The sequence below is a fragment of the Arachis ipaensis genome, chromosome B10, assembly GCF_059453495.1.
Source record: "Arachis ipaensis isolate K30076 ecotype BB chromosome B10, ASM5945349v1, whole genome shotgun sequence".
NCBI classification, from domain to species: domain Eukaryota; kingdom Viridiplantae; phylum Streptophyta; class Magnoliopsida; order Fabales; family Fabaceae; genus Arachis; species Arachis ipaensis.
The window spans coordinates 3711338-3727597 of NC_142435.1; the positions used below are offsets into that span (position 1 = coordinate 3711338).

Consider the following 16260-nt stretch of genomic DNA (forward strand, 5'->3'; position numbering starts at 1 on the left):
GATATAGATTCTTGTAGGTTACAAATTTGGTTAGACACTATTAATTTTTAATTATTGTTATTGGTAATTTTGCTGCCTAATTTACATATATTTCTATTACTTGTATATTTTTTTGTTGATTTAAAAATCATAGTTAATTTGACAAAATTGAGTGGTTGATTTTAAAATTTTGCCAAGTAAGCGATATTGCTGACATGGCATTAGTAAGAGGAAAAAGATGTCTTAAAAATAATGTGGATAAATTTATCCATCTACTTTTATATATTAAGAATAGATGTTCACATATAACAGTGAAATTTACTGTTCTCATCGGGTGAAAGATTAGTAACATTTTCAAATCTAATTAAATTTAGATGAGTTAATTAAAGTGAGAGAATCATACGACAATAAACTTATGTGAATTGGGCTTTTTTGTTAGATTGATTATTGTGGTGAATAAGATCTGGGGTCAATAAAAATGAATCCAAGTAATTTAAGATTATGATTCCTTATTATGTTTTTTCATTGTTCATTATATTGCTGAGATTTGAGTCATTTGACAGTAAAATTTTGTGTAAAATACGAAAAATCCTGTAGTTGAAGTCGAATTGTGACTCTAAAAGCAATACTTTAAAAAAGTCTAATTACTTTCATATATTTTTATGTAGAAAAATGTTTATATTATTAATTATATTTTTATAATAAAATTATTTAATATATTTCATTCAAATTACATGTCATTATTGCTAAATTGGTACATTGAAAATTTGATATCATTATATTTTAATGAGGTATATAAATATATTTTATTATATTTTAGTGAGGCATATAAGTATATTGAAATTCATTTAACTTCCTTTATAGCTTTTTAGAAAGAAAAAAATATTACGATCATATTATTATTATTATTATTGTGGTACATTAATAAAATTGGTATATATAAAAATAATATACTATGAAAACATATCACATATATCATAATATGAAATATTTCAGTATTTTTAATCATTAATTTCAATTATAAAATTAATTTTAATAATTGTTAATTTTAATTATAATACATTTATAATTAAAATCAATAATTAAAAATAAAAAAACACAAATACCATAGTACATGCATAGAAATGCTTCTTATTATACCATGTGATATGTATTGTAGACCTTAGTCTACGTGTAATAGAGTATATGATTTCCTAGAGTAAATTTTTAAAATGGTATTTCAGATTGGGCCCGTGCACTAATATTGTCCCTCAGTTTCTAAATGCTCTAAATGCACCTCCAATTTGAGCTCCGTGCGAAATCCTGGTCCTTCCACTCAATTCCGGCATGACTCAGCAGCTGGAGTGCTGAGCTGGCGGTTGCACTACCTCCACGTAGGCTTCATCACCCTCCACTATCACCATCGTTCCTCCTCTTCTCCCAACGGAGCCATTACCCTTCTCTCTTCTTCCAATCCTCCTTTCCCTTTCTCCCTTCCTCAAGCATTGTAGCCCTTTCCATTGGCTTAAGGCTGAATCACCACTGCAAGCCACCATAGCCTCCACCATATGTGACCACCGCATCCAACCTCCTCCCTCTATCCTCTCCTTCCCCGTCAGGTCCAGAGACATCGAGCTTTCTTCTTTGCGAACCACCTCCACCGGGCCCGAGCTTACTGTCACCACCAATCTGCCATCTTCATCACCCTCTTCCACGCACCGAACCCTAGCCCTATCGTAGCTTCCAGCATCTCCATCGTCACCACCATCACCTCCGGCCTTTACCCAGCGCCCGCCACATCTTCCTCTCCTATTTCCTCTTCTCAGCTAAAGAGCCGAGTACCTTCATCTTTATTCCTCATCACCGAACTACTGCTACCGCAATAGCCGCTGCAACCACTACTCTGTCGGTGTCCACCCCTCGTCTGCTTCTCCTTGTCATTTTCATCACCCACGATGACTAACCCTCCTCTCCTTCCTCACGTTTCGGTTTGCCTTCTTTCCCTGTCTGACCACCCCAACTTCCCCTATTAGTTTAGGTTTATTTAGAATTTAGTTTTAAATTTCACCAGTTTTAGGCTTAGTTTAGTTTAATTATCTGTTTTAATTGATTTTAGGTGGTTATGATAGGTTAATTTAGTTTGTTGGATTCTGATTGTTGCTGAAAGTGTATGAAAATATTCTCCAAGTTTGAGGAAGAAGAGAAAAGAAGAGAGGAAGAAGAAAAGAGAAAGGGTTGCGGCGGTGGTTCTGAGGTAGTAATCTGAAGGTTGGTGAACTGAGAGAAGGAAAGGGCTACCATGCTTGAGGAAGGGAGAAAGGGAAAGGACGATTGGAAGAAGAGAGAAGGGTAGTGGCTCCGTTGGGAGAAGAGGAGGAACGATGGTGATGGTGGAGGCTGATGAAGCATGCGTGGATGTGGTGGAACCGCCAGCTTAGCGCTCTGACTGCTGAGTTATGCCGGAATTGGGTGGAAGGACCAGGATTTCGCACGGAGCTCAAATTGAAGGGTGCATTTAGAGCATTTAGAAATTGAGGGACAATATTGGTGCACGAGCCCAATCTAAGAGACTATTTTGGGGATTTACTCGATTTCCTATCCATATTTAAAGCTTTATAAAGTGAATGCAAGTAAGATGCTATTCCTCGTGACTTCATTTGTTATTCATTCTTTTTTCGTAACTATTAGTGCTATAAAAAAATAACAGTATAAACTAATTGAATTATGAGTTTAAAATTTAAATAATTATTATTACAGAAAAATAAAAAAAAATATTTGGACTCATATTAATTATTCACACGATAATATAAAAATTAAAGATCGAAATAAAAGAGAACCATGAAATAAGGACAGGAATTTTTTTTGTTCACTTTTATGCCAATAATCAATCTAACAAAAAAGTCCAACTCGCGTAAGTCTATTGTCTTCTATTCTCTCACTTTAATTAATCCAGTTAAATTTAATTAAATTTAAAAATGTTACTAATTTTTTTCGTAATGAGAATAATAAATTTCACTGTTACATCTAAATATTCACGGTAAAATATCACTTCTAATTTTCTCACATATAGATTTAGCATAATAAAAAAATAGACACTATATTTCTACACATATAAAAAGATAATCACTTTTACACTAGAGAATTCACCTTAAACTATTTTACCAAAGGGTCATATTGTAAGTTTGTAACTCTTTGAATTTTGAGGGCCCAAAACACTCAATAGGACTTTTTGAGGAGCCACAATATTACACTCAATTTTATTTCGATTTGTTGCATACAAGAGCATTTTTTAAAATAAATCACTAAATCCTTACCAAAAAAAAAATCACTAAATTAATTATCATATAAAATCTATATTAAAAGTATATAAATACAAAAAATATATTATTTGTTATAAATATATTATTATGGATGTTTAAAATGATAACGTAATTTAAATTTTAAATTTACATAAAATTAATTATAAATATAATCTAATTGAGTCAACTATGAATTAGATTTTTTATTATAAATATTAAATAGTCCTTAGTGTTCTTGATTATGTGACGTCTTTTGATAAATCAAATCATATCTTATTACCCCTGTTCTCTTTTTTTTTCTCCTCTAAACTCTAATTCTTATTATTTATAATAATATTAATATTTTTTATTTTTTTATAGTATCTCTTAATTTGATCTATAAAAATTTTTATTGTAAATCTAAATTTTATTTAAAGGTGCAAAAGATTCACAAGAGTATATTATAAATTAGAGGTATTTGCGGTGCAGTTTTGTTCGATTTTAAGGGAAAAAGTCATCCGATCTGAACGCTTAATTTATGTGCGGTGCGATTTGGATTGGATGAAATTTTTTTTGGAAATCCAATCCGATCCGATCCGATTACAAGCGGTTTGGATCGGTTTGGATTTGCGGTTTTTTAAATAAAAAAATTAAATACATATAACAAGTCTCAACATCGAATTTTAAATAATCAACAATGACATAACAAGTCTTAATAATATCTTAAAAAACTAACGATAACATAACAATAGAAATAAAATTATAAGTTAGTTAAAATAAATAAATAAATAACATTTTGAACATAAAATATTTATTAAATAATAATAATACATGAATAATAGAAAAATGTATAACAAATTGAACATGTTATAAGTATAATTATAAATATAATAATAAAATAATAATATTATAGCACATTATGCGGTTTGAATTGGATTGGATCGGTTAAGAAAAGTAGATTCGAAATCCGATCCAATCCAATCCAGCTATTTGCAAAAAAAAGAATCCAATCAAATCCGAATTAGTGCCGTTTTAATCGGTTTTTGGTTTGGATTGGATTGGATGAGCAGTTTAATTTGAATCGATTTGGATTTGAACACCTTATTATAAATTAGGTTTTATAATATATATAATACTTTTTTATTTTAGTTTTAAAATTTTGTTTTAATATTTTGAAAATAAAAAATTAAAATAAAATAAAATAATAAAATACGAAGGAAAATCAAACGTTTTCTACACGTTATTTAGTTTTAAAATTAATTTTGAAATCTAATTAAACTAATTCCTATAGATTCTGATTTCGAACATAATTTCTGTTTTGAATCAATTCAAATCACATTTAATTAATTAATTGAAAATAAAATCAAGCACTTTTGCTACTCTATCTAGCATTCTAACCACAGTAAACAGCGGTGCACTCAAAGCATTGAAGCAAGAACTTCTCTCCTCCCCTCCCATGGCCGATACAAATCCTCTTTGCAAGTCAGACGACGGGATCATCAGCAGTCTACCGGACTCTGTCCTCTGCCACATCCTCTCCTTCCTCCCAACAAGTACCTCCGTCAGAACCTGCATCCTTTCCCACAGGTGGCGCCACCTCTGGAAGGATCTCCAGTTCTTCAACTTCTCCTTCATCCCTGATCTAAGAAGACGTGGTGGTGAAAGCGCAGAAAAACAGCACAGCCGATTCCTGGATCTGGCGAATGCAGTTCTGGTCCAGCGAAACCCGCTCCAGATCCGAAACTTGAGCCTGGTTTATGAACCGTCTTACCTTGACCTCAATAAGGACGCAGTCACAGGGTGGGTTGAAGCTGCCATCGGACCCCACCTGGAAGAGCTTCGGCTCACGGTGTGGAGTGGCAAAATTGGATTCAGGTTTGTGGTGCCACCCGGCGTGTTCAGCTGCCGTGCGCTGGTGAACCTCAACTTGGATGGTGTGACTCTTGAGCTAACTCCGGAAGTATCGTCGTCGATTCACCTGCCATCGCTCAAGACCCTCCACTTATTTCTCGACTCTCCTGATCACGTGGATTCCATTCTCTCCGGTTGTCCTCTTCTGGAAACCATGCACCTCACCATCCAGAGGTTCCAGCACTGTGCCCCCAACATAAGTGCTCTCAAGATCCACGTGCCTTTGTTGAAACGTTTAGAGTTTATAGACTCGGGTGATTCTGGAATTGTGCGTTTTGAATTGGATGCGCCATCTCTCGAATACCTTTTTATCCGCCTGTGGTATCCGTTTTACTGCCTATTCTCAGTCACCAATACGCGTAATGTGGTGGAGGCACGTGTTGATTGTCTTATAGACGATGGTTACTTTGGTGACAAGTACCTCGGTCTTGTTCCTAAGCTTCTTCATTCCTTTTGCCAAACTAGATCCCTTGTGCTGGACCGGTCAACAGTCAAGGTACGCTTCATGATATAGTTTACGTATAGTTATTTTTTTCTTTAACATTACTAATTAATAATAAGAGTAAAGGACAAATTCGTCTCTGACAATTTTTTTTTTGGATATTTTCGTTTATGAGAATTGGAAAATATTTTTATGTTTCTGACTTTCTGAAAAAATGGACATATTTACTCTTCCATTAGAATTGCTTCGTTTGGTTTGACGGAAAACGGTGATGTAGCTCTGGTGGCTGCTATGTGAGAATGGACTTTTGAAAAGAGGACGTATTAGTCCCCAAGAACCAAAACGTCGTCGTTTCTCCCCCCCTCCAATCTTTGAAATCCTTGAACCCTAATCAAGAGGATTATGTGCAAGGATCATTCCCTTTCCACAATTCCGCAAACCGACTCGGATATCCAAAACCAACAGCAACCTTAAGCAAAACCATCACCTTATCATCACAAGGTCCAGGAGTATCTCAACAAAAACTATTTATCCCATCAAGAGTAACCTGCACACCCTTATCGAACACTGGCTCAGGACCCTGCAACTCATTGTTGTCCAAAGATACGTTCTTCAAGCTTGGAAGCGCCATCAATGAGCTCGGAACGACCCCGATTAACTTGTTACCCCTAAGCTGCAAATCAAAGAAGCTATCGCATTTGGACAAATCAGGGATCCCATCAGTGAACTGGTTCTTGTGGAGCCATAACTGAGACAACTGCGTTATGTTGGAGAGAGAACCTCAATTGTCCCTGATAAACCGTTTTGTTGGTTGTTAAGCCACAGGTTGATAATTGAGGAGGAGGCAAGGGACTTGAGCAAAGCTCCGGTGAGGTTGTTGTAGGAGAGGCGAAGGTTCTGGAGACTGGGGAAGGAGTCAAAGATGTCCGGAAGGTCGCCGGTGATTCCGGTGGAACCGAAATCGAGATCGCTGAGGGTTGATGATTGAGTTAAGTCGGTGGGGAAGGGCCAGGGTGATAGGGAAGGGTTGTTGAAGAGGCTGAGTTTCTGGAGGCTGGTGAAGTCGGAGAATGCGGTGGAGGGGACGGAGGTGAAGTTGTTGCGGCCGAAGTAGGTAGTTTGGAGGTTAGAGAGGTTGGATAGAGAAGAGAGTGGGCCGGAGAGGGAGTTTTCTTGAAGATATAGGTCAGTGAGCTGAGAGAGGGAGTTTAGATTGGAGGGGAGAGTTCCGGTAAGGGACTTAGAGGAGAGTGTTATTTTGGTGAGGTTGGAGGATTCGCAGGTAATGCCGGTCCATTGGCATTAAGGGGTATTAGGGCTCAAGGATTTCATAGATTAGGGGTGGGGGAGAAACGGCAACGTTTTGATTCCTGGGGACTAATACGCCCTCTTTTCAAAAGTCCATCCCATGGCAGCCCGTAACAGATAGGTCAACGCCACAGGAGCCACGTCACCGTTTTCCGTCAGGTCAAACAGAACAACTCTAACGAAGGGGTAAATATGTCCACTTTTTCAGAGGATCAAGAACATAAAAGTATTTTCCAATCCTCGGAGACAAAAATGTCCGCAAAAAAAAAAGGTCAATGACGAATTTATTCTTTACTCTAATAATAATAATAATAATAATAATAATAATAATAATGAGTAAACAGTAAACAGTAAACACTCGATTTGACCACTTCACTAAGAATAAAGCGATTTTATTTTATCCCAAACAAAATTTAACTCTTAATTTTTTTATTTTAAAATAATACGCTTTTTTTTATTAAAAAATTTACCAAATAATAACAAAAATTAATGGTATCCGATTTTATCTATAATTTGTGGAGGTACTTCTCAAAAAATTCTTTACAATAAGACAAACTATTATTATCTTTTTTTTTTGTCCTTTTCATCGTAATTTCTATTTATATTATTTCTATTATACAACTATACTTTATCATTAATATTATTTTTTCTACCGTCAACACCAACATCAATATCATTTCACGTCAATTCTCTTCTCTTATTTTTTGTTTAATGCTATTTTTTTTTTTGAGAAATTTTCGTATTGAAAATTTTTTTTCATGCACGTTTCACTTTCAATAATGAACTTTTTTTACTTAACTGCTACTAATAAAAAAATTTTAAAAATAAACTTGTAAAAGTTTAAACTCCCATAAAATACAAATAAAATTTTTATAAAATTATTTTTTTATTATTTGATAAATTTTTTACAGAAAAGGATAAATAGGTCCTTGACCTTTTGTCTCGCGGACATTTTTGTTTCTGACTATTGAAAAATACTTTTAAGTCCCTGACCTTCACAAAACTTGGATGAATCAGTCCTCCGTCCAAATACTTTCGTCAGGGACTGATCCGTCCAAATGCCTCCGTCAGTGACGGATCCGTCCAAGTTTTGTAAATGTCAAGGACTTAAAAGTATTTTTCAATGATTAAGGACGAAAATGTCCGCGGAATAAAAAGTCAGAGACCTATTTATCGTTTTTTCAAAATTTTATTGGCCCAAAATAAAAAAATTGAGAAAAATAACCTTATCCATCCTAAAAATGATTGTGGACCGAATTAAATATTTCTCAATAATTTTTTTGGGGTGTACATATAATAATCTTAATTTGTTCAGGCCCTACTTCGTGCTCCTATTGTAGTAAATCTTCCGGAGTTCAGAAATCTAAGTAACCTAGAGATGAATCTGAAATCAAGCAACAATACAAGCCTTTTGTTGAGCATGCTTGATAGATGTCGCAAACTTCATGTCCTTACAATTTACAAGGACACGGTACGTTGATTATGAAGCCACACTTGAAAACTGAATTTGCTATGCAATCTTATCCTTAATTTTAATTTTAACTATAGTCCCTCGTTTGTATGCTAGTATGCCGCCGACGCTCCAAGGTGGATAGAACCGGCCAGTGTTCCTAAATGTCTGGAATCACATCTGTTGGTTGTTAAATTTTCAAGGTACCATGGAAACGGTGGTGATCTAGAATTGATTGCTTATATTCTTCAAAATGGACTAGTCTTGACGTCAATGACAATTGAAACAATTTTCAAAATGGATCCAGATCAGCATCGTCATGTTACCGAGCAATTTTGTCATATGCCAAAAGGCTCCAACACATGCCACCTTAATGTTAATTGAGTCTGGCCTGGTTATCTTAGGGTTAATTTATCATTTCTGATGTGATAGTATATAATTGGTTTGCATTTAATATAATAAATCATTATAATTTAACTAAATTAAAATTAAAATTCAATTAAATAAAGGTATTTTATTAATTATATCTTTTATGTGGGTTAATAGTCAAATTCTTTCTTAAAAAGTTATGTATTTTTTATTTTTGTTCCTGAATTATTTTTTTAATTAAATTAGTTCTTCAATAATTTTTTTAAATCATGTTCATCCCTCCATTAATTTTTTGATATTGCCGTTAACATTTTGCTAACTTGAAATGTGAAGTGATAAACATCCTGCATTTTCCGGTTAAAACGTATATGGGTATTTCTTCACTCTCACTCTCACTCTCTTCATTAACCCATGACCTACCATCATGAATAGCGGTGTATGTTAAAAAAATAAATCAAAACGTGGTTAACCGATTCAAAAATCATAACTATATTTTAGTTAATTAATTTAACAAAATAATTTTAAATCATATCTATACTTTTTAAAATTGATTAACCAAAATTAAATTCAAAAACCAAATTCAAAAAATTTTTATTTTAACTTTTAGATTAAAAATTTAATTTAAAAAAAATAGTTATTTTAGAAAATCGGTTTTTTAGTCTTAAAACCAGTTTTTTGATCCAAAATCGATTTTATTTTTCTAAAAACCAATTTTTCTATTCAAAAATCAGTTATTTTTTTAAAATCGATTTTTATTTTTATAATCGGTTAATAACCAGTTTTATTATATAAAACCAATTTGGTTAATTAACCAAGATTAAATTTTTGGTTAATAAAAAAACAGATTTAATTTTTGGATTAACCAAACCATATACAGGCGTACAACCTTAATCACGAAGACGAAAAAGATCGTGATATTATTTGCAACCGTTAGAGTAGTCGTAGAGTATTGTTAATGCGTCTATTCTAGAGCTTAGAATGTACTAGATCAACAACACAACAAGCGCTTTACAACTTTTTTTAACCATGTTCTGGTTTCTATGGAAACTCTCCAATATGATAAACCGGTTTTTATCGATTCTTGGTCAAACATGACAATCGATCATGACACTAATGATGCCAATAATAAGAATTCTGTTTCATCAATTGGAAAATAGGTAGATATATCCATGAAGAAGTGGGGTTAGGCCTAATGAAAGAACAAGAGCCTAAAGAGAACAATACAAGCAATAGTAATAGGATCCCGCTAGGGAAACAATGGAATATTTGTACAATGTGTACAATGGACTATTGAGTTACAAAATGAACATCTCTCATACTATCTAGAATAACTATCCGAGTACTAGCGATAATAAACATCTTCCCAAAAGCTTAAATTGATTTTGGAGTTCACCAAGACTCGAACTCTTGACCTTTCGGATCTAGCGCTCTAATACCATGCATGATACCACTCATCCCAAAAGCTTCAGCTGATGGGAAAATGTAACATTAATGATTATATCTCTAATACTCTCTAAACTTCCATTACACACATTGTATAAATATTCTATTGGCTCCTCATACTTTCCCATAGTAATAAACCCGATTTCTCGAATTGGCTCACACCACCACCTTGGGTAGCTTCAAGCCTTCAACCACCACACCTGGTGGTTTACTAGCTGAAGTTCTAACGCCAAGTACAATCACTTCAACCAATGATGGTGTCGCCGCCACTTCCAATTCGAATATGTCGTCTTTAACCAGGACAATAGTGTCATCTCCATATGGGGTATTGCACAAGACATTTGCCTCATTGTTCTTCCTTCTTCACATGGAGGAATTCGAAGCATAGCTATTATGTGAGTGCGATTACAACTCACCACAGCGACCTCCACTTTCGCTCCACATCATGGTCCTGAAATTGAATTTTTTTGCCTCTCAACAACTGTTGAATCTGCAATAACACTCAAGCAATACATTCATGTTTATAGGAAGATGGGAATTAGGATTTATTTAATTGAGGTTTAGAGATTAAATTGATACAATTTCTTAAACATATCTCGTCAACAACACACAGAACATGCCATATGTAATCTGTGCTTTCACTTCACGTTTCAGATAAACAAATCGTTAGTGCTAGTGTCAAAAAATTAATGGAGGGATGAACATAATTTTAAAAAAAATATTCATAAACTAATTTAATTAAAAAATTCAAATAAAATATACGTGATTTTTTAGGGACGAATTTGACTATTAATTCTATTTGATGAGATAGTTCTATTTTTTAATTTATTAAAAGTTTAATTCAAATTTTTAATGCGATCAAAATTATAAAAAAAAAATTGAAAAAGAATAGATGAACCAAAAGAAGAATAGTGTAAACAAGAACATAAAAAATAATAATAAACAATGAGAATTAAAAAAATAAAATTGATCCCCTCTCATGTAATTTGAGTATTTTTCTTTTCAAGTAAATACTACTTCTTTATTCTCTACCTTTTTATTAGATTTAATTTAAGAACGAACACAGATAATAAAAAATGTTTATTTAAATATCACGGCTTTTTAATTTTGGTGTTGTTTTTTAGCGGTATTTTTTAACAATGTTAAAACTTTATATTTTTTTTAGGAATAATAGTCAAATTTGTTTTTCTAAAAGATCACTCATTTTTTAAATTAGTCCTCAAATAATTTTTTTAGTCATATGAGTCTTTGAAAGATAAAACGTAAGTCAAATTGGTCCTTCCGTTAGTTAGATGATGACGTGTCACGTTAAGTGCCACGTGATATGATGACGTGTCACATTAAGTGCCACATGTCACTAGATGATTGGTTGATATGTCAGGTCAGTGACATCTAGCACGCCACATATCACTTGACATGTAAAAAAATTATTTATAATCAAAATAGTTCTTAAAAGTTCAGACGTAAGTCATTTTCATCCCTAAAATTTAAAAAATTAATCAAATTAGTCTTTATATAATTTTTTTACTTTTTTTATAATATTAAATTAAAAATATTTTTTTATAGTACTAATTTTAATATTATTTTTAGACCTTAATAAATAAAATTCTCTTTACATAAAATAATAAAAATAGTTAAATTATTATAAAGTTATTTTGTCATTTGTATAAATGACAAAATACAAATGACAAAATAATTTTATAATAATTTAATTATTTTTATTATTTTATGTAAAGAGAATTTTATTTATTAAGGTCTAAAAATAATATTAAAATTAGTACTATAAAAAAATATTTTAAATTTAATATTATAAAAAATAAAAAAATTATATAAGGACTAATTTGATTAATTTTTAAAATTGGGTAAAGTATACTTTTTGTCCTGAAGTTTGACAAACGTTTCAAAAATACCCTTAAGTTTTATTTTGTTTCAATTTTGTCCTAAAAGTTTTTTATTTGCATCAAATATACCCATGATGGCTAATTTTTCAAACAATTTACGACCGATTCAACAAGAATTTCATAAGAACAACTCCTCAACACAAGCAAATCAAGCATAATTTTCATGCATTATTGTTAGATTGATTTTAAATTTTTTGAAAATTTAGCCGTCAAGGGTATATTTGATGCAAATCGAAAACTTCTAGGACAAAATTGAAACAAAATAAAACTTAGGGATATTTTTGAAATTTTTGTCAAATTTTAAGGACAAAAATATACTTTACCCTTTAAAATTTTAGGGATGAAAATGACTTACGTTTGAACTTTAGGGATTATTTTGATTATAAATAACTTTTTTACATGTCAAGTGACACGTGGCGTGTTAGGTGTCACTGACCTAACACGTCAACCAATCATCTGGTGACACGTGGCACTTAACGTGACATGTCATCATGCCACGTGGTACTTAACGTGACACGTCATTATCTAACTAACGGAAGGACCAATTTGACTTACGTTTTATCTTTTAAGGATTAATATGACTAAAAAACTCATTTGATGACTAATTTGAAGAATGAGTGATCTTCTAAGGACAAATTTGACTCTTAACCCTTTTTTTTTACGTGGAAACCACAAATTTAAAGAGTTAGATTTGTAATTTTTATTTTTTTTAAACATGCAAATTTGAGGATGGTCGTATTTATTTTTTATTTTAAATTATTTTAAATATATAAATCTAACTCTCAAATTTGTAATTTAGTATTAAAAAATATTTACATGTGCAAATTGGTCCCCTTAATTTGTTTTAGGATGAAAAAAATAATTATCTCAACACAAATCAGATCCATTAATTTGTGCACTATAAAATTTGATCCTTGAATGTCTCTACAAAATTTATTATTCCTCAAATCTAAGAGTCTGATTTGTTATTTAAAATAAAAAAATTAATTCATATAAAAAAATACACCAATTCATTATTACACTAAATTACATACAAACGGTTTATACCCTAATCCAAATGATAAGTCAGGCCCAAATTAAGCTAGAAGGCCCAATCTAGAATATTGACCTTCACCACCTATCCGACCTCTATAAAGAGGTCGGGGTCAACGCCAGCTGACACTTAACACTTATTTATGTGAATAACTGCCTCCGTAAATCTCTCTCCCACTTCTGGAAGAGAGATCCCAACAACCCTAAAATAAAGGGACGGTTATCCACCATCAGAAGTGGAATTACTTCAACGGTGGTTATTGGCTCATCTCCTATAAATACCCTGACGCACTCAGGTATATTGAAGTTCCAATACACTTAAATCTGTTTAACCCCTTGCTGACTTAGACATCAGAGTATCTTGCAGGTACCACCCCCATCCATTCAAACACATAACTCGGACGGCAGCTCCCTGACGTAGGATAAGTCAGAGGCCTCCTTCCTCGTATGCTTGGGCCTAACAAACAAGCCCAATCATCATCCGGTTTCAGGTAACTCCCAGAATATTGGTGTCGTTGTCGGGGACGTGGAGATCAATGCACAATGGCAGATGACCAACCTGAAGATGGGCACACTGCGTCTGAGTCCAATCAGGAGTATCAGGACGCGGTCAATATTGACCAAGCAACAATACCTCTGTCAAGAATGGAGGGACCGCACGTTGAAGGCCCTTCGGGTGCTCAGGGATCAAAGAAAATCTCCTCTAAGGTTCATCAGCTCGGAAGGGAAGCGCAACCTCATTCCACCGACCTCATGGGGTTACTACATGGCCACCAAGGTCGACTCGAGCAACTTGAGCAAGAGCTGGAGCGGCAGCATGAGGCAGAAAGGAGTCTCAGGAAAGAAATCGAGCAACGAAAAGGGCTCGAAGAAAAGCTCTCGAAGCTAGAATCCAACCTCCGAAATAAGGATTCTCGTGCAGATCGAGAAGATACCCCTTTGGAGGAAGAAGACCTGTTCACTGAGGATATCATGAGGGCTAAAGTTCACAGGAACTTCAAAAGTCCTGACATGAGTCTATACGACGGGACAACTGATCCGAAGCATCAACTCAGTAACTTCAAAAGTCGAATGTATTTAGCCGACGCATCGGACGCTACTTGCTGCAAGGCCTTTCCGACGACTCTGACAAAGGCGGCCATGAAGTGGTTCGATAGCCTCCCCCTAGGTCGGTCACCAGTTTTGATGACCTCTCGTGTAAGTTTCTCATGCGATTCTAAATACAGAAAGACAAGGTCAAGCATGCACCTAGCCTACTCGGAGTAAAATAGGAGGTCGGAGAACCCCTGAGAGATTATATGTAGAGGTTTAATAAAGCATGCTTAGAGATCCAAGACCTGCCTATTGAGACAGTAATAATGGGACTCGTCAATGGACTCCAAGAATGACCCTTATCCCAGTCCATCTCAAAGAGATATCCGACTTCCTTGAGCGATGTACAAGAATGAGCCAATAAAAGTACATCGACATGAAGAAAAATATCAGGTTGCGAGAACAGAACTGGCGACTTGGGAACCCTCAACAATCAAAAGAAAGGGAAAGGGAGCCCAAGAGAAAGGAGGAAGTCGAATCTGAAAACACCAGAAGGTATCACAACTATACCCCATTGAGAGTTTCCCTCGTAGATGTGTACAGGAAAATTTGTCATACCGAAAAGCTCCCTCCCCTTCGCCCGATAAAAAACAAAAAGGAGAAAAGTCGTAATGAGTACTGCGAGTACCATAAACTTTATGGGCACTCAACAAACGATTGTTATGACCTGAAAAATGTGATAGAAAAGCTGGCCAGGGAAGGTGGTGCGGTATTTGTAACCCACTAACTTACCGGCAAGTACACCGGGTCGTACCAAGTAATACCTTACGTGAGTAAGGGTCGATCCCATGAGGATTGATGGATTAAGCAACAATAGCGTTTGATAGGATTAGTTAGACAGACAGAAAATAGTGTTTGGAAGTTCAAAAGCATTAAACAGTAAATTTAGAATATTAAAGATAGGCAGATAAATAAGTTGGGAATAAAATGTTGAGAAAGCAGTTAAGGTTTTAGAGTTATCTATTTTTCGGATTGACTTTTTTTTATTAACTATTTTTAATCATGCAAGATTTAATTCATGGCAAACTATTTGTGACTAGACCCTAATTCCTTAGACCTTCCTAGTCTCCTCTAAAATTCATCAACTACCAATTCCTTGGTCAATTAATTCCAATTAGAGGGTGATGATTAAATTCCAATTTATATGCCACAAGAATCCTAATTGTCCAAAAATAAAAGGATTATATGTCACGTATCCCGTTAAATACAAACAATTAGAAATTCAGGATAATATGTTTTCAAGCTATTGTTCAAGTAAAGAGCTTTTCCAAGTTATACAAGAACTCAAATAAAACATGGGTCATACTTTCGTTCCACCCAAATTCATAAAATAAAGAACGAAAACAATTATTGAAATATAAATCAAAACATGAATTAAAATAGAAAAATAATAGTATCAATCCATACAATAGACAGAGCTCCTGACCTTAACAGTGGAGGATTAGTTGCTCATGGAATATGGAATGTAAATTGTATGGAATAATGTTGTGGAATGTTCTTCTAGAACCACCCTATTGGGATCCCTTTTATAACTAATCCTAATAATTTAAAAATCAAATTTCTAAAATTAAAATTAAAATAATATCTTTTCCTCTAATAAGATTTGAATTTAAATTCGAATTAATTAACAAGTCTTCAGCTGATGGGTTGGGGACCACTTGATTTGTCCCTTCTGCAGCTTCTAATCTGTGATTTCTGGGCTAAAAACTGGGTCAAAACAGCCTAGAAATCGCCCCAGCGTCTTTCTGCGTTTTCTGCACGTGGCGCATGTCACGCGTACGCGTCGGTCACGCGCACGCTTCGATGGTCCTTTTTTGCGAGTCACGTGGATGCGTCGGTCACGCGTTCGCATCATTTGTGCAGATTCCAGTCCACGCGTTCGCGTTAGGCACGCGATCGTGTCATTGCGATTTCCTCCATTCCGCGCGGTCGTGTGAGCCATGTGTCCGCGTCGGTATTCGCTGGTCATCTCCTTGGTTTCTTCTCTTTCTCTGTAGAAACTTCATCAAATCCATCCGAATGCTACCTAAAATGAATAAAATTGTACAAAACTCAAAATAGCATCCATAGTGGCTA

The 16260-nt window shown here is 34.2% G+C and overlaps 1 protein-coding gene across 1 annotated transcript; it reads left to right on the forward strand.

Annotated features, from left to right (window-relative positions):
• Window positions 1–2894: 2894 nt before the first annotated feature.
• LOC107621989 (FBD-associated F-box protein At5g60610-like) lies at window positions 2895–8878 on the forward strand. Its single transcript, XM_016323934.3, has 3 exons — window positions 2895–5643; window positions 8213–8368; window positions 8465–8878. Exons 1-3 carry the CDS (start codon window positions 4693–4695, stop codon window positions 8729–8731), a joined length of 1374 nt encoding a protein of 457 aa, XP_016179420.2. The 5' UTR covers window positions 2895–4692; the 3' UTR covers window positions 8732–8878.
• Window positions 8879–16260: the final 7382 nt, after the last annotated feature.

Excerpts from the sequence above, each read along its gene's own strand:
- LOC107621989 (XM_016323934.3), top strand. The coding sequence starts at position 4,693 with ATGGCCGATACAAATCCTCTTTGCAAGTCAGACGACGGGATCATCAGC. Across the intron at positions 5,644-8,212 it reads TGGACCGGTCAACAGTCAAG|GCCCTACTTCGTGCTCCTAT; the intron begins GTACGCTTCATG and ends TAATTTGTTCAG. Across the intron at positions 8,369-8,464 it reads TTACAATTTACAAGGACACG|TATGCCGCCGACGCTCCAAG; the intron begins GTACGTTGATTA and ends TTTGTATGCTAG.